Source organism: Rhinoraja longicauda, chromosome 28 (assembly GCF_053455715.1).
Source record: "Rhinoraja longicauda isolate Sanriku21f chromosome 28, sRhiLon1.1, whole genome shotgun sequence".
NCBI classification, from domain to species: domain Eukaryota; kingdom Metazoa; phylum Chordata; class Chondrichthyes; order Rajiformes; family Arhynchobatidae; genus Rhinoraja; species Rhinoraja longicauda.
In genome coordinates, this window is record NC_135980.1 from 28,568,985 (window position 1) to 28,596,148 (window position 27,164).

Genomic DNA, 27,164 nt, shown 5'->3' on the forward strand with positions numbered 1-27,164 from the left:
CCCCCCATCCCTCTCTCTCCCCCTCTCTCTCTCCCCCCCCCCCTCCCCCTCTCTCTCTCCCCCCCTCCCCCCCCCCCCCCTTTCCCTCACTCACCGCCATCCCTCTAGCCGGCAGCCCGTGGCGACCCCGCCGTCCTTTAACCAACCCCGAGCGGGTGCGGTGGGGCGCGTCAGTGGCGCCGTTCCCGCGTCCGTGGCGTGCGCGCTCCCGTTCCCGCGTCCATGGCGTTCCGCGCTCCCGCGTCCGCGACGTGCGCGCGCCCGCTCCCGCGTCTGTCCGGGCGCGCTCCCGCGTCCGTGACGTGCACGCTCCCGCGTCGTGGGCGAGCAGAGGCCGGGCCGGCAGTCGACCGCGTCCATGGGAGCGAACGAGCGGCGGCCGAGGCGGGGACCGGGCCCGGGCCCGGGCGGGGAAGATGGCGCTGACGATGACGGCGCGGCCGCTGCTGCTGCTGCTGCTGCTGCTGATCGCGCTGCAGCTTCCCCAGGTCAGCGGCGGGACACGGGCCCGGGGGACAAGGGACGTGTACCCCCCCCCCCCCCACCAATCCGTGTACCCCCCCTCATCCCTGTACCCCCCCTCATCCCTGTACCCCCTTCATCCCTGTACCCCCCCCCATCTGTGTGTCCCCCTCATCCCTGTACCACCCTCATCCCTGTACCCCCCTCATCCCTGTACCCCCCTCATCCCTGTACCCCCCTCATCCCTGTACCCCCCTCATCCCTGTACCCCCTCATGCCCTGTACCCCCCCAATCCGTGTACCCCCCCTCATCCCTGTACCCCCATCATCCCTGTACCCCCCTCATCCTGTACCCCCCCAATCCGTGTACCCCCCTCATCCCTGTACCCCCCTCATCCCTGTACCCCCCTCATCCCTGTACCCCCCCAATCCGTGTACCCCCCCTCATCCCTGTACCCCCATCATCCCTGTACCCCCCTCATCCCTGTACCCCCCTCATCCCTGTACCCCCCCAATCCGTGTACCCCCCTCATCCCTGTACCCCCCTCATCCCTGTACCCCCCCATCTGTGTGTCCCCCTCATCCGTGTACCCCTCCCTCATCCCTGTACCCCCCTCATCCCTGTATCCCCCTCATCCCTGTACACCCCCTCATCCCTGTACCCCCCTCATCCTGTACCCCCCCATCTGTGTCCCCCCCCTCATCCGTGTACCCCTCCCTCATCCCTGAACCCCCCCATCTGTGTGTCCCCCTCATCCGTGTACTGCTCCCTCAACCCTGTACCCCCCACATCCGTGTACACCCCCATCCCTGTATGCCCCCTCATTCATGTACCCCTCCCTCATCCCTGTATCCCCCCTCATCCGTGTACCCCCCATCCCTGTACCCCCCATCCCTGTACCCCCCCCTCATCCAGTACCCTGCTCATCCGTGTACCCCCCATCCCTGTACCCCCCCTCATCCCTGTATCCCCCTCATCCGTGTACCCCCCATCCCTGTACCCCCCTCATCCCTGTACCCCCCTCATCCGTGTACCCCCATCCCTGTACCCCTCTCATCCCTGTTCCGCCCCTCATCCATGTACCCCCCATCCCTTTACCCCCCCTCATCTGTGTACCCCCTCCCTCATCCATGTACCCCGCTCATCCCTGTACCCCCCCATCCCTGTACCCCCTCATCCCTGTAACCCCTCCCATCCGCGTACCCCCTCCCATCCGCGTACCCCTCCCATCCATGTCACCCCCCGGTGTTTTTCAGCTGGTGTTCCAGTTGTGTATTTAAATTAAACACAGCAGACGTCATTTATACTTTTTACATTCGAGGCTGACAATATGATGCATTTTGCTTTGGAATATGCAGGTGCTGGCTGAGTATGGGATGGTCAACGTGCTTTCGGATAAAGAGCATGGAAGTGCAAAGGATTACTGTATCCAGTTCAACCCCTCCTGGGCATATTTACCTCACGATCTCAGTAAAGCAGTAAGTATGGATTGGGTAACATTCAATGAAACCCTGGATAAGATAATCATCATGTGCATCTTCAACTTGCCCTGCCTGCTTGATCCATAAATGGATCTTGTACTCCTGACATGGGAGTCCTGACAGGTCTATTTATAGACAATAGACAATAGGTGCAGGAGTGGGCCATTTGGCCCTTCGAGCCAGCACCCGCCATTCAATGTGATCATGGCTGATCATTCACAATCAGTACCCCGTTCCTGCCTTCTCCCCATACCCCCTGACTATCTTTAAGAGCTATCTAGCTCTCTTTTGAAAGCATCCAGAGAATTGGCCTCCACTGTGTTCTGAGGCAGTGAATTCCACAGATTTACAACTCTGACTGAAAAGGTTTTAGTCATGGATATGGAACCTATGGAAATAAAGTCACACCACTGGAACAAAAAAACAAAGGGGCACAGAGTCATAGAGTTGTACAGTACTGATATAGGCCCTTTGGCCCACTGTCATATGACAATCATGTTACCCATCTAACTTAATCCCACTTGCCTGCATTAATTCCAAGTCCCTATTCTCGAATCAAAATGGCACCCATTGAGTCTGAAGAAGGGACTTGACCTTCACCCCAGAGATGCTGCCTGTCCCGCTGAGTTACTCCAGCATTTTGTGTCCATGTTCGGTGTAAACCAGCATCTGCAGTTCCTCCCTACACTGTTTGTGCAGCCCTAGTTCTCCTCATTACATTGTTGTATTGCTTACAAAAGTGGTGCAATCAGAGATTTTACCTCTGGGATTAGATGTGGACAGAGTTGAAAGTCAGATGCTTTAATAGGCTATAAGATAGTAACATTTCCAGGCTTCTCTTTTATGTAAATTCGTGACATTTCAGAAATGACCTTGACATCTAAAAAAAACCCCAAGGCTATTGCAAAGTGGTATTATCCGAATTGTCAGTAATGTTCAAAGAAAGGGAGATGTTTTTTTAAAATGTGCAGCTTTAGGCCTCAATTTTGCATCCAAGTGTAATGTTTTAGACATGCCAGTCATAATGCCACCAGTTCCTTTAGGCTTCTTGTTAGAATTTTCACTGAAAGAATTTCAGTCATAAGCCACCATTTTTTCTGTGCTGCATGTCGCTGAATGGTTTCAACATGGCAGTTTAACAGATGCTCTGCCTGGATCCAGAAGCTTATAAAATGTTGGTGGAATAAGAATCAAGCGGTGAATGCAGCTCCTGCCTAGCTTTCTTCTCGGTATCTTTCACTTTTAAGAATGAATAGATTTGTATCATTTAATGATCAGTGTTATGTCAATTTCACCCTAGTTCAAAAAACCTTTTTACACACAGGGTGGTGGGTGTACGGGACGAGCTGCCAGAGGAGGTAGCTGAGGCAGGGACTATCACGTCGTTAAACAAAAAAAAACATTTGGACAAGTACGTGGATAGGATAGGTTTGGAGGGATATGGGCCAAATGCAGGCAGGTGGGACTAGAATGGATGGGGCACTTTGGTCAGCGTGGGCAAGTTGGGCTGAAGGCCCTGCTTCCACGCTGTATGACTCTATGATAAGTACGTCATCTAAGCTAGTCCCATTTGCCCGGCTTTGGCCCATATCCCTCCAAATGTCAATGAGTTGGGTCAAGACCCTGCATCGGGACAACTCTCATCACAGAGCTGTTCAGCCTATCATGTTCATGGCAACCTTTTTTCCCCATCTACTCTATTCTAATCTAAACGCTTTAGGTCTATATTTATCTAAGCATTGCCTATTCAAGTTCCTGTCTAACTGTTTCTTAAATGTAGTGATTGCATCCGCTTGCACCACCTCTTCTGGCAACAAGCAACAGATATTAAAAACACTCAGTGTAATTTTAAAAAATCCCCTTAAATCCCTTTTAAATCTGCTTCATCTCATCTTAAACCTGTGCCCACTTGACATCTGCACTATGGGGAAAAGATTCTGACTATGTACCCTATCTATGCCTCTCAATTTCATATACCTCTATCACGTCATCCCTCAGTCGTTTCGCTCCAGGGAAAATAGGTCCAGTTATCTAATCCCTCCCCACAAGTTAAGCCATCCAATCTAAGCAACATCTGCACCCACACCAGCGCAGGACATTGTATTATATGGACAACGTAGTTTGTTTTCATTGGGAAGCATTTTAGGTTTACAAAAAGTCTCGTTTGAAAACATATTGCCATTTGTTTAACCTGCATCTAAAATGGAGTTCTTTTTCAGTCTCTCTTGCAGGTCCAAGACTTGACATCTTCCATGCTGTGCACACCTTCCGATGTGCCGCTGCAAGGGTTTAACTACAGAATTGCTATGGTGATGCGTGGGAACTGTACATTCTATGATAAAGTGCGGCTTGCACAAATCAATGGAGCCAAGGGTCTGATCATCGTCAGCAGAGAGAGCCTGGTAAGACAAGTTAGAGAGTAAAATGGATCTGGCCTGGCTGGCAGTGGCTGTCACGAATTTCACGTTACTCTTGACACCTGTTAGTCTTGAGACTGCGTAAGAAGTTAATGGCAAACGTTTCTCAGCAATAATGAACGGAAACCCCGTCCACTTGTCCCCCGGTCTGCCCCCACCTCACTCTTCTTTTGTTTTAGCAAGGATATATCTGTTGCTGCTTCATTTCCCAAGGAGTGCTAAGGCGGATGAAGGGCCTATGTTATGCACTCATATTGAATTTGAATTTTAGCTGCCTCGAGTGTGAGTAAAGAAGTCTCCTACATAACAGGTTTCAAGGTGGCCATTTTCACATTGCTTGTCAAAACTTTTGCAAATTAATGACATTCAGGTAGTCCAAACTTAATCATCATCTGTGGGTATCCTTAAGATATCCGATGAAAAAAATCAAAGGAGACACTTGGAGCAAGAAGGGTCCAAACCTGCAATGTCACCTGTCCATTTCTCTCCACCAATGCTGCCTGACCTGCTGAGCTCCCCCAGTAGTTTATTTACAGCTCAGGACACTGGGAGGTGATGTGCTTCACCATTTACGCCTGGCGTTGAAAGTTACACATTGGCCTCATTCATTGATTGAAGAGGATTTGGCCGCACCATTCATACATGAGGCAGCACAGTCATTTTGATGTGGGTCTAAACCCAGTGGGCCCCTGAGAGAATCAACGTTGAGTCTCGGCATCAAAGTTAAGTGTGACAGTCTTGGATTTTTCTCCAGAGATGGTGCTTGACCTGCTGAGTTACTCCGGCAATTTGTGTCTATCTTGGGTTTGTTAAGTTTGAGAAATGTGATAAAAATATATATATATATTGTGTGAGATGATTGGCAGTGTTCAATTCCTTGCCTATTAGAATAATTTTCTTCAATTGATGTAGTTAAAGAAATATGACGTCTGAAAGTTATAGAAAAGTACAAAGGATTTAATCACTTATGTCCTCACACCTATTCTTCCATTTAAATAAGATCGAGGCACATTTCCTCAGCACCTCATTTCTGCCCTCTTCGGAAACCTTCCACTCCCTGGCTTTTCATCTATCTATGCCTGCCTGAAAAATATCCAAAGACACTGCTTCCACTGTCCTTTGAGAATGTTGTAAAGACCCTGAGAGAATGAGAAAACACCCCAATTGTTTTTAATCTGTGACCTATCCCTCCTTTTCAAACTTGTCTCCAAACTCTAGGTCCTTCTTCTTCAAAAGGCAACATCACGCCAACACTGCCTTTAATGTCAGTTTATTTTCTCTGAGCTAAGAGGACCAAAATTGTGCACCATGTTCCAGGTGCGGCCTCACCAGTACTCTATACAATTGTAAAAACATTTCCCTAGTTCTAAACTCCAACCCTCTTGCAATAAAGGATAATGCGCCCTTAGCCTTTCTGTTCAGTTCAGTTTAGTTTATTGTTGCGTGTACCGAGGTGCAGTGAATAGCTTTTGTTGCGTGCTATCCAGCCAGCATGTCTAAGCACTTGCTGCATGTCACGCACAACAGCACCAAGATCTCTCTGTACTCCACCCGTCTGCTGACTTTCTCCATCTAGATAATGATCTGCCTTTAGATTCCTCTTGCCAAAGTGCATTACCTCATGCTTTCCCTCACCGACACACTGACTCAGCCTATCTGCATCCAGCTGCAGACTCCTAATATACTGTACTCATCACAACCTTCCCACCCACCTCTCTCCGTGAACTTGGCAAACCTGGATATCTTGCACTCCGTCCTATCCTCTTCGTCAGTAACATAAATTGTAAATAATTGAGGGTCAAGAACTAATTCTTGGCTCTCACCGGTTATATCCTTTTAGCTTGAAAAGACTAATTTATTCTTACTCTTAGTTTTCTCTGTCTTAATGAACCATAAATTCACGTTAAAGTACTTTCCCTAATATCTTGAGCTCTATCCTGTGCACCAGCCTTTCTTGAAGCATCTTGTCAAAAAAAATCTGAAAACAAGAAAAAAACACTATATCTGCAGGGTCCTCTAGTTCAACTCTGCTTTATATCCACAAAAAGCAGGAGTAACTCAGCGGGTCAGCCAGCATCTCTAAAGAAAAGGAACAGATGACGTTTCGGGTCGAAACCCTTCTTTAGACTGAGAGCCAGGGGAAAGGGAAATGAGAGATATAGATGGTGATATGGAGAGATACAATACAATACAATATATCTTTATTGTCATTGTACAGGGGTACAACGAGATTGGGAATGCGCCTCCCATACGATGCAACAATTTAATTAATTTAAACAACAACAACCCAACGAAACAAATTGTAGCAGTTTTAAGACAGAATAAAGTGCAAGTAGATCTGTGCCGGATCACTGTGCGTTTTGACCATCCGGCTCAGCAGGACCGGTTCATAGCAGCTGTGGCCCTGGGGATGAAGCTGTTCCTGAGTCTGGAGGTGCGGGCGTAGAAGGCCTTGTATCGTCTGCCCGATGGAAGGAGTTCGAACAGACTGTTGCAGGGGTGTGAAGAGTCTTTGTGGATGCTGGTGGCTTTTCTGAGGCATCGTGTGTTGTAGATGCCCTCCAAGGCTGGTAGCTGTGTTCCGATGGTCCTCTGAGCTGTATGGACTACCCGCTGAAGAGCTTTCCTTTCTGCCTCCATGCAGCTGAGGTACCACACAGGGATGCCATGTGTTAGGATGCTCTCTATGGTGCAGCGGTAGAAGGTCGTCAGCAGCTGTTGGGGTAGACCAGACTTTTTCAGTGTTCTTAGGTAGAACAGTCGTTGCTGTGCCTTCTTGACCAGCACAGCAGTGTTATTGGACCATGTTAGGTCCTCCGAAATGTGAGTGCCCAGAAACTTGAAGCTGGACACTCTCTCCACACTGTCCCCGTTGATAAAGATCGGGCGTATTCCCCGATATAGAAGAAATGAATGAAAGATGTGCAAAAAAGTAACGAAGATAAAGGATACAGGCCTTGGGCGAGGTGAAAACGAGTTATAATGGGACTCACCAGGACGACATTGAAACTAGTACAACAATTAGGGTGGAGGAGGGGCGGAGAGAGAGGGCAAGCGAGGGTTAAATGAAGTTAAATAAATCAATATTCATACTGTAGGAAGGAACTGCAGATGCTGGTTTAAACCGAATATAGGCACAAAATGTTGGAGTAACTCAGCAGGACAGGCAGCATCTCTGGAGAGAAGGGATGGGTGATGTTTCGGGTCGAGACCCTTCTTCAGACTGAAGAAGAGTCTTGACCCGAAGTGTCACCCATTCCTTCTCTCCAGAGATGGTACCTGTCCCGTCGAGTTACTCCAGCATTTTGTGTCTTCAATGTCCATACCGCTGGGGTGTAAGCTGCCCAAGTGAAATATGAGGTGGTGTTCCACCAATTTGCATTTGGCCTCACTGTGGAGTGTGATGGAGGAGGCCCAGGACAGAAAGGTCAATGTGGGAATGGGAAGGGAGTACACAGGTTTCTTAAACATGATTTACCTTTCATAAAATCATGTTGATTTGGTTTGATTACATTAAGCTTTTCTAAATAACTATTTCTCCAATGATTTATTGATTCTGATATTTTGCCAACAACAGCTATTAAGCTAACAGACCTAAATCTGTTGTAGGTTTTTTTTAAATCTCTCTCCCTTCTTGAATAATGGAACCAGTTTTCCAATCTGCTATTACCTTCCCCGGATGTGATGAGTTTTGAGAAATCCTGATCAATGGCTCCATTATCTCAGCAGCCACTTGCTTGAAACTCTCTGTTGCAGGCCATCAGGACCACGCAGCTTGTCTGCCATTAGTCCCATTGGGTTTTCCCAATACCTTGCTCCTCGTGTTAGTGATCATAGAAACATAGAAAATAGGTGCAGGAGGAGGCCATTTGGCCCTTCGAGCCAGCACCGCCATTCATTGTGATCATGGCTGATCATCCACAATCAGTAACCCGAGTTGAGCAATTGTGTTTGACTGGTTTTAAACCACACTAGTGCACAGTACTCAGCTGTGGAATGTATCTAGGATATTCTTCTGGTTCAGTGGGTCTATGAACAGGAACCTCATGGTGTGCTTCCTAACAGGCATGACCTGTTCTTACCACCACTATCTCAAGGTGCCATTGGAAGGATGAGCTCCGGCCCATTATAACTTTGATATGTAGAGTTTACCCAGTACTTGATATAATTTCGAACAAAACAAAGTTGCCACTGTAAATATTTAAAAATAAAAATGATATAATTTTAAAATGTGGGTGAATGAATCGTGATCGTGGGGCAAGATGTTATATTCTGCTTTTATTTAGTTATTCATGCAATAAGTTGCACATTTGAATGCAAGGGTCCTGTAATTCTTCCAAGCCATTTTGTGGCAATGTACACCCCAGCTGCTACCCACAGATGTGTAACTTATTTCTAAGGTCTGAAGAAGGGTCTCGACCCAAAAGGTCACCCATTCTTTCTCTCCCGAGATGCTGCCTGACCCGTTGAGTTACTCCCATCATTTTGTGTCTACCTTTAACTTATTTCTAAAGTACGCAGGATGATAAACTTTATTTACACATTTAGGTTTTGGAATCCAGGTATTACTGGAGGAATTCCTAGGATTCATAAATCTGTTAAGAAGGTTTTTAAAAAAAAGATACAGCCTGGAAACAGGCCCTTTGATCCACCCAGATCACACTAGTTCTATGTTTTCCCACTTTCTCATCCACTCATAGTCATAGAGTAATACAGTGTGGAAACAGGCCCTTCGGCCCAACTCGCCCACACCGGCCAACAATGTCCCAGCAACCCTAGTCCCACTTGCCTGCACTCGGTCCATAACCCTTCAAACCTGTCCTGCCCATGTAACTGTCTAACTGTTTCTTAAATATTAAACTCCCTGCACACTAGGGGCAATTTACGGAGTAGAATTAGCCTACAAACTCGCATGTCTTTGGGGTGTGAGATGAAACCGGAGGAAATTCTTGCATTCACAGGAAGAATGTGCACAAACAGCATCCGAGGTCAGGATCGAACCTGGGTCTCTGGCACTGTGAGGCAGTAGCTCTACCATCTGTTACGTGCAACAGTCCCTCTGGAAATGATGTAATTTGTACCAAGTATTTTATGAATGCTGATACTCTTTAGCAAAGTAAACTGATACTTGAAAGGGTGTTGACATTTAATTTTAAAGATTCTTGTGGAGTGGGTCCTCAATGGCTTCAGTTCTCCACACTGGCCTGCGGGTGACGCCGCCTTCCTTGCCATTGCAGGTTCTCTCTGAGTCCTCTTGGGACAACAGTTGCTTTGCTGCCTTTGTTTTACCTTTTGTTCATGTTTCTAATAATTTGCACACTTGCTCCCTTGTCTCCATTGGTTATTCATCATTGTGTTAAACGTGCTGCCAACCATGACATTTTATTATAAGAAAATAACTGCAGATGCTGGTACAAATCGAAGGTGTTTATTCACAAAATGTTGGAGTAACTCAGCAGGTCAGGCAGCATCTCGGGAGAGAAGGAATGGGTGACGTTTCGGGTCGAGACCCTTCTTCAGACTGATGTCAGGGGGGCGGGACAAAGGAAGGATATAGGTGGAGACAGGAAGATAGAGGGAGATCTGGGGAGGGGAAGAGAGGGACAGAGGAACTATCTAAAGTTGGAGAAGTCAATGTTCATACCACTGGGCTGCAAGCTGCCCAGGCGAAATATGAGGTGCTGTTCCTCCAATTTCCGGTGGGCCTCACTATGGGACTGGAGGAGGCCCATGACAGAAAGGTCAGACTGGGAATGGGAGGGGGAGTTGAAGTGCTCGGCCACCGGGAGATCAGTTTGGCCAACGCGGACCGAGCGCAGTTGTTGAGCGAAGCGATCGCCGAGCCTGCGCTTGCCCTTGGGGAAGTGTAGTCTTTAGCTCCTTGCCAAGTCGAGCTGTTCCATCCTGAAGCCATCCCACCTTTAGACTTTAGAGATACAGCACGGAAACAGGCCCTTCGGCCCACTGAGTCCGCGCCGACTAGCGATCGCCCTGTACACGAGTACTGTCCTACACACGAGGGACAATTTTACAATTTGTTTAGTTCACGTCACGTGCACCGAGGTATAATGAAAAGCTTTTGTTGCGCGCTATCCAATTTTTAGCGAAGCCTGTTAACCTACAAATCTGCGCGTCTTTGGAGTGTGAGAGGCAAGCAGAGCACCCGGGGAAAACCTACGCAGGTCACGGGGAGAACGTACAAAATATGTACAGACAGCACACTTAGTCAGGATCCAACCCGGTCTCTGGCGCCGTGAGACAGTAACTCTATCGCTGTGCCACCATGTTGCCCTCACTGTGCAATTCCTTGATTTCCAGTGGCCTTCTACATGCATGTGGAGTAACTCAGCAGGACAGGCAGCATCTCTGGAGAGAAGGAATGGGTGACGTGTCGGGTCGGGTTTGATTAGTACGGGTGTTGGGTTATGGGGAGAAGGCAGGAAAATGGGGTTGGGAGGGAGAGATAGATCAGCCACGATTAAATGCCGGAGTAGACTTGATGGGCTGAATGGCCTAATTCTGCTCCTATAACTTATGAGACCCTTCTTCAGATTCAATGGGTGGCGTTTCGGGTCGAGAAGAGGGATACGGAATTAATGCAGGCAAGTGGGATTGTTAGGTGGGTAAGATGGTTGTCATAGACAGTGGGCCAAAGGGCCTATATCAGTACTGTGCAACTCTAAGACTCTGTGTCCCTTTTTTTGACGCTCCAGTGGTATGACTTTGTTTTCCATAGCTTTGCATCTTTTTATATAGCCCCAGATTGTGCTTTTTTTTTTAGATTGCTCCGGCTATTTCTCTAATAGCTTCATGAGCAGTACCATGGGAAATCCACTGGTAATGGAATAAATGTGTTGCTTATTATTCTGCCAATTATCAGTTTCCTCGTGGTGAATCTACAGGAAACGTTGGCACAAATGACAAGGCATGTACTGTTTGTGCTGACGGTGCCCAAGGCTCTTGCTTTCTCATCTTGCATTTCTTAAAACTGTTAAGTAAATGCATAATAGAACAATATGATCATAGATATGTCAGTGTAAACTATCATGTTTGATTAATGTAGAAACGTTGTCCCTTCGACTTTGCAGGTGCCCCCAGGTGGAAATGGGAGTCAGTACGAGGAGATTGATATCCCAGTTGCTCTCCTCGGTTACGATGACATGCTTGATATATCAAAGGTAAAGCATCTCATGTGTCCATGTTCGAGGGTGTGGTGTTTTGAAAGTATTTACTGCTGTTCGGAGTGGGTCAGTGACTGAATCTCTCAGCCATAGGCTGTTAGACATGCGAGGAAGAAAACTGCGGAGCATTTGGAATCTGAAAGCTGACTGAAATTAATTGGCAAACACTGTGCATGCAAGCGCCTACGTTGTTAACTGTTCATCTGCAGTTATGATTTAACTGTGGTTTAGAGGGATATGAGCCAAACACATGTGGGTGGGACTGGTGTAGATGGAGATAGACACAAAATGCTGGAGTAACTCAGCGGGACAGGAAGCATCTCTAGATAGAAGGAATGGGTGACGTTTCAGGTTCAAGGCCTTTCTTCAGACTCGGTCTGAAGAAGGGTCAGACGCAGTCTGAAGAAGGGTCTCGACCCAAAACGTTACCCATTCCTTCTCTCCAGAGATGCTGCCTGAACCGCTGAGTTACTCCAGCATTTTGTGTCTATCTTCGGTGTAAACCATCATCTGCAGTTCGTTCCTACACATTTAGCGTAGATGGGGCATGTTGGTCGGCATGGGTAGGTTGGGCCGAAGGGCCTGTTACCCCACTCTAGGACTATGAGCTGCAGTATTCTCATTTAAAGAATGTAATTCACTGCATCTCAGATCACATGTGGCATCTGCCTCTCCAGCCCAGGGCTGCTTCAGTTCTGAGAGACTGTCTCACCTCCTTCTCCCCATGCTCAGCAGCCACGCACATCCATGAACAATGACTGGGCGGGAGAATCTCAATTAGCTTAGTTTATTAATGCAGCGTGCAAGCACGCCCTTCAGCCCACCAAGTCCGCGCCGACCAGCGATCATCCACACACTAGCACTATCCTACACACTAGGGACAATCTACAGAGGCCAATTAACCTACAAACCTGCACGTCTTTGGAATGTTGGAGGGCCCGGGGTAAACCCACGTGGTCACAAGGAGAACGTACAAACTCCGCACAGACAAACTCCTAGTCAGGATCAAACCGGGGTCTCTGGCGCTGTGAGGAAGCAACTCTACCACTGCGCTACTGTGCCTCCCCAAATTGTCCTGTATTGACCAAGGAGCTCAAAAGCTTTAACTCCCTTTCTCTAACCTACCTGATATTAATTACACCTATTCTGGAACTGAAGAATAGAACAGATTTCTGCCAGCCATCATCTGCTCCTGTGTGGCAAATAGTGCTCGCTAGTATTGAATGAGCCCACATAGTGATCATGAGTATTAATAAGTAGTATAAGAAAATAACTGCAGATGCTGGTACAAATCGAAGGTATTTATTCACAAAATGCTGGAGTAACTCAGCAGGTCAGGCAGCATCTCAGGAGAGAAGGAATGGGCAACGTTTCGGGTCGAGACCCTTCTTCAGACTGAAGAAGGGTCTCGACCCGAAACGTCGCCCATTCCTTCTCTCCTGAGATGCTGCCTGACCTGCTGAGTTACTCCAGCATTTTGTGAATAAATACCTTCGATGAGTATTAATAAACTATACTCTGGGTAAAAGACTCTGTGCATTTACCCTATCTATTCCTCTCATGATCTTGAACACCTACCTATAAGATCACACTCATCCTCCTGCGCTCATATGAAAGAAGTCTTAGCCTGCTCCACCTCTCCCAATAATTGCTCAGGCCCTCGAGTCCTGGCAACATCCTCGTAAATCTCTACACCCATTCTAGTTTCTGGACCAAGGCAGTCAAGAGATTGTTGGCATCACTGCTGGTAATAATCAGGAACTACTTCAAAGAGAACAGATCCTGCCAAACTAGAGATTTGATTGATTGTTGCGGTCTCATTTACTGATTTAATTTAAAGTATCTTCTGAGCAATCGGGGTTCTCTCAATTATTGAGCTTTGAAGCAGGATGCTGTGTTTAATTAACGTAAGTGAAACAGTCATTAAAAGACACTGAGATATTGCAATTATTGTACCCACTTTGCCGAAAACTGCAATTCTGTCAGTTCATGCCAAGCACTGCAGTGCCGTTTGGCACTTGTATCGTTTACTTGTTGGCATACTGTGGTTGAATGTTGGCCTTATGATTGTTTTATTATTGCCATTCATGTGTCTTGTATTGTTACAGATTAAATCAGAATAGCAAAACAATTAGCATCATGTACTTTGTTTCCTGGGAATTGTTAAAAATGGGACATAGCTTTGTCTGTCGATATCCAAAATACGTGGCCCCCAAAGACACGAAAACCCAGATGCTATCATTAGCTGTTAGAAGGTGAGGAGGCAGAGCAGAATCATAAGTTTACCATTAAAAAAGTTCAGCATGTCAATTTTATGGAGGGACTTCTACAACCTGTACAGTCAGTGATGTACAATGTTAACTAGTGAACTGAAAACTTCAAGCCTGCTCTCTTTCCCCAACAGACTTTTGGGAAACCAATCAAAGCGGCGATGTATGCCCCAAATGAACCGTTCCTGGACTATAACATGGTGGTTATCTTTGTAATGGCAGTCGGTACAGTAGCTATCGGCGGCTACTGGGCAGGAAGCAAAGATGTGAAAAAGTAAGTTATCATGCTGAGTGGAAATGACAATCAGATTGGGGTGAGACAAGGCCCATGATACATGTGGATAATGCTCCAATCAGCTTGTCTGACTCTGCCAGACAAATGAGCAAGAATGAACTGCAGATTCTGGTTTTCAACCGAAAATAGACACAAAATGCGTCTCAGTAACTCAACGGGTCAGGCAGCACTCTCTATCAAAAGGCAATATGCTGCCTGAAAGTAAACGAAGGCCAAGGAGTTAAGAAAGCCTTGTAATAATTGGAAACCCGTTCAAATAAATAGTGTCACATATTATTTCATCCTCTTAATTCTGTGACAATGACACCCTGTCCCTCACTCCCTGACTCTCCTATTTCTTCTTCTCCGGAGACCTGGGTTACGTGACCTGGGTTACGTGACCTGGGTTACTCCAGCATATTGCGTCTATCTGCCAGGCAGCTGTTTGCATTATATTTATATATAATTTTGAATTATTATCTGCATAACCAATTCTATTCTCGTTCTCTTTTTGCATATCTGATGTTGCAAACTGTCCAGTTTAAAAGTTTCTTCTTTCTGCCTCAAAAGTAGGATCGAATCCTAGAGATTTAACTTGTAGAGTATCAGTGTGATGTTTACCCTAGGAAAAAAACTGCAGATGCTGGTTAAAATCGAAGGTAGACACAAAATGCTGGAGTAACTCAGCGGGTCAGGCAGCATCTCCGGAGAGAAGGAATGGGTGACGTTTCGGGTCGAGACCCTTCTGAAGAAGCGTCGCCCATTCCTTCTCTCCAGAGATGCTGCCTGACCCGCTGAGTTACTCCAGCATTTTGTGTCTACCTTTGATATTTACCCTGCTTCTAAGGGTCAAACATGCCCTAGTTCCATGTGTTTGGTCATTACTTTAGAAACTAGATCGGGAGGCAAAAGCTACTGTGTTCGTCAATGAGCGGTAACTTCAAACCCCGGATTTATTTCATTTTGAATCTGTGCACCACAGGTGGAAATTTTAATATTTAATCACAATGTACCTCCATGCTCTCTTTAACTAACCTGGTATTGTCATTGTCACAGAATTGAAGGGATGAAATAATATGTGTCACTATTTATTTGAATGGGTTTCCAATTTTTACGAGACTTTCTTAGCTCTTTTTGCCTTCATTTACTTTCAGGCAGCATTTTGCCTTTTGAAAACTCCCTTGTCATGTTTGAATCTTCAGGGTGCACTTTGCAATAATGTGAAACTTTTACATAACGTGTGCCTATTTATAATCTATTTTGTTTTTAAAGGCGATACATGAAGCACAAGCACGATGGGGCGGACAAACAAGAAGATGAGACTATTGATGTGACGCCAATTATGATCTGTATTTTTGTGGTGATGTGCTGCTCAATGCTGGTACTCCTTTACTACTTTTACAATCAGCTAGGTATGTGGCTGCTTACTGAATTTGCAAATACCCAGTAGGTTAGATGTTGCACATTAATATTGTTTTTTTAGTTTAGTTAACCGATACAGAGCAGAAACGAGGTCTGAATCCGCCCCAACCAGTGATCCTCACACACTAACACTATCCGACAACCAGCGATCCTCACACACTAACACTATCCGACAACCAGCGATCCTCACACACTAACACTATCCGACACACACTAGGGACAATTTACCAATTTTACTGAAGCCAATTAACTTACAAACCTGCACGTCTTTGGAGTGTTGGGGAAATCTATGTTTCTATGTTTCTGAAATGTTCCCGGTGTTGGGGGAGTCCAGAACCCGGGGTCACAGTTTAAAAATAAGGGGTAGGCCATTTCGAACTGAGATGACGAAAAGCTTTTTCACCCAGAGAGTTGTGAATCTGTGGAATTCTCTGCCACAGAAGGCAGTGGAGGCCAATTCACTGGATGTTTTCAAGAGAGAGTTAGATATAGCTCTTAGGGCTACTGGAATCAAGGGATACGGGTAGATATTGAATTGTGATGCTGGTTTGAAGGGCCGAATGGCCTACTCCTGCACCAAATTTCAAGCAAAAAAAATTCAAGCAATCAAAAACCGGACGGAGCACCCGGAGAAAACCCACGCAGGTCACGATGAGAATGTACAAACTCCGTGGAGACAGTACCCGTGGTCGGGATCGAACCCGGGTCTCTGGCACTTTAAGGCAGCGAATCTACTGCTGCGCCACCGTGCCGTCCTAAACCTATTATTGTAGGTTAAATGCATTGAGGTACCAACAAGAACAATCTCAACATAGAACCCATAATGACTGATGGGGAGAGTCAAAGAATACATGGAGCTTTGCTTCATGTGTGTAACAAAGAGATTTCCAGTTCCATTCCTTCATCGTTTCCCTTTCTCTGATCTACTTGCTCTTGAGTTGACTGATCTCAATTGAAAAAATAAGAGAAAGAAAATTGCCTATCTTCTGAAACAGCTGGGCTCAATTATTATGTGCATTGTTGAGCAAGATCCACATTGGGCTTAGGTGAGACTCCTGGATGGCTCATAATTTCTAAGAGCAGGATTAGGCCATTCGGCCCCCCAAGTCTACTCCGCCACTCATGGGTGGTCTATCTTTTTCTCGCAACCACATTCTCCTGCCTTCTCCCCATAATGCCTGACACCCTTACTAATCAAGAATCTGTCAATCTCCGCCTTAAAAATATCCATTGACTTGAACTCCACAAACGTCTATTGCAATGAATTCCACAGATTCTCAGTTTCCTGCAGCTGAACCTTTCTCTGAAGGGAGACTCAGTTCAGTTTAGTTTATTGTCACGTGTACTGAGGTACGGTGAATTCACCACCCTCTGACTAAAGAAATTCCTTCTCATCTCCTTTCCTTTTATTCTGAGACAACGACCTCTGGTCTAAGACTCTCCCACTAGTGGAAACATCCTCTCCACATCCATTCTATCCATTCACAGCTGTCCTATTAAAATTGATTGCCCAGTTTCAAAAGCCGAAAATGTGAGGTGAGGAGAATAATTGGTCTCTGGAAGAATAAAACTTAGATTGGGTTTTTTTGCCACAGAAGAAATGGGTGGACAATACAATACAATACAATACAATATATCTTTACTGTCATTGTACAGGGGTACAACGAGATTGGGAATGCGCCTCCCACACGATGCAATAAATTAATTAGCTAGTCAGTATTAATTTAAACAACCCAATTAAACAAATTAGAACAGTTTTAAAACAGAGTAAAGTGCAAGTAGATCTGTGCCGGTTCACTGTGCGATGTGACCATCCGGCTCAGCAGGACCGGTTCATAGCAGCCATGGCCCTGGGGATGAAGCTGTTCCTGAGTCTGGAGGTGCGGGCGTAGAAGGCCTTGTATCGTCTGCCCGATGGTAGAAGTTCGAACAGACTGTTGTAGGGGTGTGAAGAGTCTTTGTGGATGCTGGTGGCTTTTCTGAGGCATCGTGTGTTGTAGATGCCCTCCAAGGCTGGGAGCGGTGTTCTGATGGTCCTATGAGCTCTATGGACAATGGGCAATAAACAAATTTACAAGGAAATATTCAAGTGGTAATTAGATGGCATCGTTTTGTAAGTGCGGCAGGGAGCAAAATTTTAGAAACTACTTTGATATTTCTGTTTAGCATTTCTCACATTATGTTTTCCCTTTCTCTAAACCAGTGTACGCAATTATAGGAATTTTCTGTCTCGCTTCTTCCATTGGACTTTACAGCTGCCTGGCCCCATTTGTTCAGAAAATTCCTTTCTGTGAATGCAGGTATCACGTAATTTTAAAATATGACCCTTTTGAAATCGACGAAACTCGTGTGAAAATAATGCTGGTTTTTAGTATTCACCGTTGTCCATTCGATGTTCCTCTGGCATTTATTTCTCTCCACTTCCATTCAGGATTCCATACCTGCCGTGTACTCACAAACGACCCCAAGTGCGGATGTTGCTTCTGGGCCTGTTCTGTGCCTCTGTTAGTTATGTGTGGGCCGTGTTCAGAAATGAGGATAAGTATGTTTTTTTTTAAAAGCCTTGTTCTTTATCTTGCAATTTATCGGAACTCCCTGTCACCAAGCATATTGTATTCACTGCTCTGCACTTGAAAAATGAATCGAGTGACTTTGCCAAAAAAACGTTTCTGATTACAGAGACCTTGAATTACCAATTGTTATTTAAATTCACTGCTTTCGTTCTGAACTTTCCCCTTGCTTGTTTACAGATTTCTAGTAATATTTCCTGCATGTTCAAGGAATATATATATATTGTTTCTCTTTAATGCTCTTTAGCCTCTGACATTAAAGTTGATTTTCATACAAATATGAATGATGGTTTGATCTGCCCATCATCCCTCACCCTTCCTCAGTCCACCTTTCACTCAGTCCACATGCCCCTGTCTCATCCTCCCTCTCCTCTTTATACCAGCTATCTTCCCTCTCCACACTCATGCAAGATCTTCACCCAAAACATTGATAATTCCAGAACCAGTTGATAGATTGAAACAATTGATAAGCCAATTCTTAAACCAACTAATTGATAAACCAATTGATGAGCCAGAGCTGCTGAGTTTGTCCAGCAATTTTCTCTGCTCTACATTCCAGCACCTGCAGTCTTTTCTGTCTCCATTACAAACACACATCTATTGTGTAAGAAGGATCTGCAGATGCTGGTTTAAACCGAAGATAGGCACAAAAAGCTAGAGTAACTCAGCGGGACAAGCAGCATCACTGGAGAGAAGGAATGGGTGACATTTCAGGTTGAGACTCACAGATTGATAGTTTATACTTCCTAGTTTTACTTTGTTCAAAGAGTAACTTACTAACGTCAAAATTAATTGAAGACATGTCACGATATATTCTTAAATGAGTGTCTTCGATGGTTCAGTGATCAAGGTTAGTCTGAGCTGATGAAGTGTACATCATTATTGCACTGAATAATATCGTTACTTACTCAGTGTACAGCATTGTGGTACTGAATAATATCATTGGTTAGGTTGTTTATATATGCAGTAAATCACTAGAGCCCTTGAGCTTTGAGGCACTGAACAGATTTTATTTTGCAGGTGGGCATGGATTTTACAAGACACTCTCGGGATTGCCTTTTGCCTTTACATGTTGAAAACAATCAGACTGCCAACATTCAAGGTACTGTGAGTTGTGCTCGCTGAACACTAACCGATTGTGATGTAACGCCTCAAAATGTTTGTTTACCATCCCATTACTCCCTCTGTCAGACATGTACATTATTCATTTACAGTACTTTGCAGCAAAGTTTACAGAACATCCATATATTGCACTGATTCTTGGTGGAACCTAATCCCTGTTGGGGAAAAAAAACTTTTTTCCCTTGTATATTTTACCTTGCAAAGACCTTTTGGCCATTATCTATTGCATGTCTACTATCACCAGATCCTTTTCCAAATGATTTTATATCCCCTCTCCCGCCAACTGAAACATCCATGCTGCTACTAAAGTTGTCAATAGACAATAGACAATAGACAATAGGTGCAGGAGTAGGCCATTCAGCCCTTCGAGCCAGCACCGCCATTCAATGCGATCATGGCTGATCACTCTCAATCAGTACCCCGTTCCTGCCTTCTCCCCATACCCCCTCACTCCGCTATCCTTAAGAGCTCTATCCAGCTCTCTCTTGAAAGCATCCAACGAACTGGCCTCCACTGCCTTCTGAGGCAGAGAATTCCACACCTTCACCACCCTCTGACTGAAAAAGTTCTTCCTCATCTCCGTTCTAAATGGCCTACCCCTTATTCTCAAACTGTGGCCCCTTGTTCTGGACTCCCCCAACATTGGGAACATGTTATCTGCCTCTAATGTGTCCAATCCCCTAATTATCTTATATGTTTCAATAAGATCCCCCCTCATCCTTCTAAATTCCAGTGTATACAAGCCCAATCGCTCCAGCCTTTCAACATACGACAGTCCCGCCATTCCGGGAATTAACCTAGTGAACCTACGCTGCACGCCCTCCATAGCAAGAATATCCTTCCTCAAATTTGGAGACCAAAACTGCACACAGTACTCCAGGTGCGGTCTCACCAGGGCCCGGTACAACTGTAGAAGGACCTCTTTGCTCCTATACTCAACTCCTCTTGTTACGAAGGCCAACATTCCATTGGCTTTCTTCACTGCCTGCTGAACCTGCATGCTTCCTTTCATTGACTGATGCACTAGGACACCCAGATCTCGTTGAACTCCCCCTCCTCCTAACTTGACACCATTCAGATAATAATCTGCCTTTCTATTCTTACTTCCAAAGTGAATAACCTCACACTTACCTACATTAAACTGCATCTGCCATGTATCCGCCCACTCACACAACCTGTCCAAGTCACCCTGCAGCCTTATTGCATCTTCCTCACAATTCACACTACCCCCCAACTTAGTATCATCTGCAAATTTGCTAATGGTACTTTTAATCCCTTCGTCTAAGTCATTAATGTATATCGTAAATAGCTGGGGTCCCAGCACCGAACCTTGCGGTACCCCACTGGTCACTGCCTGCCATTCCGAAAGGGACCCATTTATCCCCACTCTTTGCTTTCTGTCTGTCAACCAATTTTCTATCCATGTCAGTACCCTACCCCCAATACCAAGTGCCCTAATTTTGCCCACTAATCTCCTATGTGGGACCTTGTCGAAGGCTTTCTGAAAGTCGAGGTACACCACATCCACTGACTCTCCCTTGTCAATTTTCCTAGTTACATCCTCAAAAAATTCCAGTAGATTTGTCAAGCATGATTTCCCCTTCGTAAATCCATGCTGACTCGGAATGATCCCGTTACTGCTATCCAAATGCTCAGCAATTTCGTCTTTTATAATTGACTCCAGCATCTTCCCCACCACTGATGTCAGACTAACTGGTCTATAATTACCCGTTTTCTCTCTCCCTCCTTTCTTAAAAAGTGGGATAACATTTGCTATCCTCCAATCCACAGGAACTGATCCTGAATCTATAGAACATTGAAAAATGATCTCCAATGCTTCCACTATTTCTAGAGCCACCTCCTTAAGTACTCTGGGATGCAGACCATCAGGCCCTGGGGATTTATCAGCCTTCAGTCCCATCAGTCTACCCAAAACCATTTCCTGCCTAATGTGGATTTCCTTCAGTTCCTCCATCACCCTAGGTTCTCCGGCCCCTAGAACATTTGGGAGATTGTGTGTATCTTCCTCAGTGAAGACAGATCCAAAGTAACGGTTTAACTCGTCTGCCATTTCTTTGTTCCCCATAATAAATTCCCCTGCTTCTGTCTTCAAGGGACCCACATTTGCCTTGACTATTTTTTTCCTCTTCACGTACCTAAAAAAACTTTTGCTATCCTCCTTTATATTATTGGCTAGTTTACCCTCGTACCTCATCTTTTCTCCCCGTATTGCCTTTTTAGTTAACTTTTGTTGCTCTTTAAAAGAGTCCCAATCCTCTGTCTTCCCACTCTTCTTTGCTATGTTATACTTCCTCTCCTTAATTTTTATGCTGTCCCTGACTTCCCTCGTCAGCCACAGGTGTCTCTTACTCCCCTTAGAGTCTTTCCACCTCTTTGGAATAAATTGATCCTGCAACCTCTGCATTATTCCCAGGAATACCTGCCATTGCTGTTCTACCGTCTTCCCTGCTATGGCCTCCTTCCAATCAATTTTGGCCAGCTCCTGCCTCATGCCTCTGTAATCCCCTTTGCTATACTGTAATACCGACACTTCCGATTTTCCCTTCTGCCTTTCCATTTGCAGAGTAAAACTTATCATGTTGTGATCACTGCCTCCTAATGGCTCTTTTACCTCTAGTCCCCTTATCAGATCAGGATCATTACACAACACTAAATCCAGAATTGCCTTCTCCCTGGTAGGCTCCAGTACAAGCTGTTCTAAGAATCCATCTCGAAGGCACTCTACAAACTCTCTTTCCTGGGGTCCATTTCCAACCTGATTTTCCCAGTCTACCTGCATGTTGAAATCTCCCATAACCACCGTAGCATTACATTTTTGACACGCCAATTTTATCTCCTGATTCAACTTGCACCCTATGTCGAGGCTACTGTTTGGGGGCCTATAGATAACTCCCATTAGGGTCTTTTTACCCTTACAATTTCTCATTTCTATCCATACTGATTCAACATCTCCTGATTCTATGTCACCCCTTGCAAGGGAATGAATATCATTCCTTACCATCAGAGCAACCCCACCCCCTCTGCCCACCTGTCTGTCTTTTCTATACGTTGTGTACCCCTGAATATTCAGTTCCCAGCCCTGGTCCTCTTGTAACCATGTCTCAGTGATCCCTACAACATCATACTTGCCCATGACTAACTGAGCCTCAAGCTCATCCACTTTATTTTTTATACTACGCGCATTTAAGTACAACACTTTAACTTCTGTATTTACCTCCTCTCTCACATCGTTCACAATTGGCCCTGCCCTTAATTTCTTTTCCGCTCTAGAACTTCTGTTCCCATTCTTCCGAGAGTCTTTTGCAATATCTCCTGTATTCCCTTTGACCTCATCTTCATATTCACAATTTGTTAACCCCTCCCCCCCACTACTTAGTTTAAAGCCACAGGTGTCACACTAGCAAACCTGCCTGCCAGAATGTTTGTCCCCCTGCTGTTAAGATGCAACCCGTCCCTTTTGTACAAGTCACCCCTAGCCCAGAAGAGATCCCAGTGGTCCAGAAATCTAAATCCCTGCTCTCTGCACCAGCCCCTCAGCCATAAATTCATACCCTCTATCTCTCTGTTCCTGGCCTCACCAGCACGAGGTACCGGTAGCAGTCCAGAGATAACCACCTTCGACGTCCTACTTCTCAGCGCTTTTCCCAACTCTCTAAACTCCCGCTGTAGCACCTCCTTCCTCTTCCGCCCGACGTCATTCGTGCCCACGTGCACAACGACTTCAGGTTGATCGCCTTCCCTCACTAGGATTTTCTGAAGCCGGTCTGTGATGTGTTGAACCCTGGCACCAGGGAGGCAACAGACCATCCTCAAGTCCCTCCTGCTGCCACAGAATCTTCTGTCCGTCCCTCGGACTATGGAGTCACCGACCACTACGGCTCTTCCAGACTTCGGTCTCCCCTGTCGAGTATCCTTGCCAACAGGTCCGCCACTCGGACTGGAAACGTCTTCTGCCCCGACAGTTCCCAAGAGGGTATACCTATTTGCAATAGGCACAGCCACTGGGGTCTCCTGTAGTCCACGTCCACTCCCCCGTGAAACAGTCTCCCACCTTCGCTCGACCTGGACCCTTGGCGTGACAGCCTCACAATAGGTCCTGTCGAGGAAACTCTCGCATTCTCGGATGGCCCTGAGGTCATCCAACTGCCTCTGCAACTCCACCACACGTCCCTTCAGGAGCTGCACCTGGACACAGTTCTTGCAGGTGTAGCTCCCAGAAGCTCCAGCGACGTCCCTGTCTTCCCACATCCTGCAGGAAACACACCGCACCAACTTTTCCGCCATCACCTTGTGCCTATAACCAGCTCTGGCTTAAAACAATGGTATCCTCCTCACCTCAGCCTCCTCGCCGAAGACTCGCACTTTTCTCACTGGGCACTTCCCTCACTGGGCTGCACCTGAACAGGGCTGCACCCTTTTGCAAGTATTGCTTATATTACCAATTAAATTGCCTGATTGTCCAATTTACCTGACTTCTCACTTAAACTAGCACTTACTTTAATGCTCAGCCAACGGGCGTCCTTGCTCTGCTCCCGGACTTTTGAAATTGACTACTAGCTTCCTTTTGGCGCTCTTTTTAAACTGCCGATTGTGAACTAAGAACTGGTTCAGTACTGAGTTGGTTCCCTGCTTCAACCTCCCTGGATGGAAGGAGTGAATGAAGCTGGTAACACGTTGTACTCCAAGTCTAGACAGGTTCAAGTGATGAACGTAATTGGTGATGAACGTAATTTATTTGTGTACCAGACCACATCTTGTATTAAGTGACCAAGGCTGATATCAGCTTGGAACAGTTACAACTTGCAGGGAAACAAACTTTTTCCATTTAACATGAGAAGACGCAAGGGAGGGAGGTGGTCTGCCATGTTTTGCCACGAGTTGGATGTCCCTAGTATTAGTGGTAGACTGTATTAGTGGTAGGCGGCACGGTGGCGCAGCGGTAGAGTTGCTGCCTTATAGCGAATGCAGCGCCGGAGACTCAGGTTCGATCCTGACTACGGGCGCCGTCTGTACGGAGTTTGTACGTTCTCCCCGTGACCTGCGTGGGTTTTCTCCGAGATCTTTGGTTTCCTCCCACACTCCAAAGACGTACAGGTATGTAGGTTAATTGGCTGGGCAAATGTTAAAAAAATTGTCCCTAGGGTGTAGGATAGTGTTAATGTGTGGGGATCACTGGGCGGCGTGGACCCGATGGGCCGAAGGGCCTGTTTCCGCGCTGTATCTCTAAAAATCTTTATAAATTTTTTTTAAAATCTAATCAGTACTGCGGCAAATCTATTGGTTGTGATAATGGTAACGGTGGGAGCAGCTATTCTCTTCCCTTGCTTGCTCTTATAGAGGTGTATAAAATCATGAGAGAAATAGATCGGGTAGATACACAGTCTCTTGCCCAGAGTAGGTGAATCGAGGACCAGAGGACATAGGTTTAAGGTGAAGGGGAAAAGATTTAATAGGAATTTGAGGGGTAACTTTCACACAAAGGGTGGTGAGTGTATGGAACAAGCTGTCAGAGGAGGTAGTTGAGGCTGGGACTATCCCAACATTTAAGAAACAGTTAGACAAGTACATTGATAGGACAGGTTTGGGGCGATATGGACCAAACGCGGGCAGGTGGGACTAGTGTTGTTGGGACATGTTGGCCGGTGTGGGCAAGTTGGGCCGAGGGGCCTGCTTACAGGCTGTAACACTCTGACTATTACTTAACAAAACAATTCAGAAATCTTTCTATAACTTGCACATTTAAACAGCAGTCAGTATCTCTGATACTGAGAGTTTAATGAGCAACTTGTTCTATATTTACAGAAATTTCTCTCTAAACTACTAGGTGGCGCCAAGTACAGATTATAGGCTCACACAGCCCTGGCATACACGAAGTTTACACTCTGGGGCGGGATGGTGGCACAGCGGTAGAGTTGTTGCCTACGGCGCCAGTGACCTGGGTTTGATCCAGACTGTGGGTGCTGTCCTTACACAGTTTGTGTGTTCTCCCTGTGAGAACATGAGATTTCTCCCAGTGCTCGGATGTCCTCCCACATTCCAAAGACGTACAGATTTGTAGGTTTTCATGTGTAGGAAGGAACTGCAGGTGCTAGTTTACTGAAGATAGACACAAAACGCTGGAGTAACTCAGCAGGACAGGCAGCGTCTCTGGATCGAAAGAATGGGTGACGTTTCGGGTCAAGACCCGAGGCAGTCTGAAGAAGGGTCTCGACCTGAAACGTCACCCATTCCTTCTATCCAGAGGTGCTGACTGTCCCGCTGAGTTACGCCAGCATTTTGTATCTAGATTTATAGGTTAATTGGTTTCTGTAAATTGTTCTTAGGGTGTAGGGGAGAACTGGTGTTCGGGTGATCTTTGGTGGGCATAGACTCGGTGGGCCGAAGGGCCTATTTGCAGGCTGTATCTCTGAACTAAACTTCCATCTTTCAGGGATGCCTAGTTTGTATGATATGCCTTTTTTTCTTGACAAAGGTATATCTGTTTAGAGTACTGGATTATTGTCGTGCATACAAAAGGGTTAGACAATGAATACATGCTGGTGATAAAAACCAAGTGTTTCAGGGGAAGCCTGTTATAGTGATCATTGTTATTGGCCTCCTACTGGCAACACCAGTAGATCATCTATCACCCTTGGGGCTACCCTGGGTGGAGGTCAGCCATTGTAAAGTCAGAACCCTTGCTTTGATCTATGTTTTTGATGTAATACCTCTCCAATAATTTTTGTCGGTTGGGCAGATAGGTGCACAGATGATGACACAGTGCAAATCTGTTATGCTGGGCACCACGCTGGCTTGCTGTTGCTGTGCCACAGTTTGCACTTGTAGAGCCATAGAGTGATACAGTGTGGAAACAGGCCCTTCGGCCCAACTTGCCCACACCGGCCAACATGTCCCAGCTGCACCGGTCCCACCTGCCTGCGCTTGGTCCAGATCCCTCCAAACCTGTCCTATCCATATACCTGTCTAACTGTTTCTTAAACGTTGGGATAGTCCCAGCCTCAACTAACTACCTCCCCTGGCAGCTTGTTCCATACATCCACCACCCTTTGTGTGGTGTAGTTTTTATTTTTTTTATTTGGACATGGTAGATGTAACACTTCCATTAATTATTCTGTTGGCTCATCTCTTTAACCAACAGGGTAAGTACCGCGTATTAAAAAGATTGTTTCTGAGATCAGATATTGAATACATTTTGTTTCTGAATCATTTCACATTTACGGCTCACGTTGGCTCAAAATTCAGAAAACGTTGCTTCTTTTTAAAAAAAAGCTAATTCATTTTGTTGGTTTCGATCACAGTCCATTAACTGAGAGGAAAATTTGCAGCACAGACCTTCAAGATGTGTAATTGCAAATTGCAGCAAATAATCTGAGTGTAAACATTATCAATAGCCAGTATCTAGTTTTCATTTTAAAAACGCAATACAGTTTTGAGGCTTCTCTGTGTCAATGCAACTTCCCCAGGTCCCATTGGCTATGATCTGTGCAATTAAATTATCACCTAATGTACTTTCCGTTAGTTTAGTTTATTGTCACGTGTACCGAGGGACAGTTAAAAACTTTTTTATTCATGCTATCCAGTCAATGGAAGGTTGTGTCTCACAAATCTGATAGATTTTTTTGAAGACGTGACCAAAAAGATTGATGAGGGCAGAGCGATAGATGTGTACATGGACTTCGTTAAGGCGTTCGACAAGGTTCCGCATGATAGGCTGCTCTGGAAGGTTAGATCGCATGGGATCCAAGGAGAGATAGCTAAACGGATAGCAAACTGGCTCCATGGAAGGAAGCAGAGGGTGTTGGTGGAAGGTCACTTCTCGGACTGGCGGCCTGTGACTAGTGGTGAGCCTCAGGGTTCGGTGTTGGGCCCGTTACTGTTTGTTATCTACATCAATAATTTGGATGAGAACATACAGGGCATGATTAGCAAGTTTGCTGATGATA

At 45.8% G+C, this 27,164-nt stretch overlaps 2 protein-coding genes across 3 annotated transcripts in view; one reads left to right on the forward strand and one right to left on the reverse strand.

The window, feature by feature from the left end:
• lsm7 (LSM7 homolog, U6 small nuclear RNA and mRNA degradation associated) overlaps positions 1 to 205 on the reverse strand; it is a 7,133-nt gene extending 6,928 nt beyond the window's left edge. Inside the window, exon 1 of the mRNA XM_078423622.1 lies at positions 95 to 205. Within this exon, the coding sequence (XP_078279748.1) occupies positions 95 to 100 (6 nt within the window). The 5' untranslated portion in view covers positions 101 to 205. The remainder of the gene's footprint in view (positions 1 to 94) is intronic.
• An 88-nt stretch (positions 206 to 293) lies between these two features.
• The window catches only part of sppl2 (signal peptide peptidase-like 2), a 46,724-nt gene continuing 19,853 nt past the window's right edge, over positions 294 to 27,164 (forward strand). For both annotated transcript variants that reach the window (XR_013549099.1, XM_078424226.1), the window contains exons 1-9: positions 294 to 488; positions 1,822 to 1,941; positions 4,164 to 4,346; positions 11,450 to 11,539; positions 13,947 to 14,086; positions 15,359 to 15,498; positions 17,712 to 17,808; positions 17,940 to 18,050; positions 19,099 to 19,180. Coding sequence is in view for 1 of the 2 variants with exons in the window: in XM_078424226.1 (XP_078280352.1) it covers positions 417 to 488; positions 1,822 to 1,941; positions 4,164 to 4,346; positions 11,450 to 11,539; positions 13,947 to 14,086; positions 15,359 to 15,498; positions 17,712 to 17,808; positions 17,940 to 18,050; positions 19,099 to 19,180 (1,035 nt within the window). In the remaining variant the exon portion in view is untranslated. The remainder of the gene's footprint in view (positions 489 to 1,821; positions 1,942 to 4,163; positions 4,347 to 11,449; positions 11,540 to 13,946; positions 14,087 to 15,358; positions 15,499 to 17,711; positions 17,809 to 17,939; positions 18,051 to 19,098; positions 19,181 to 27,164) is intronic.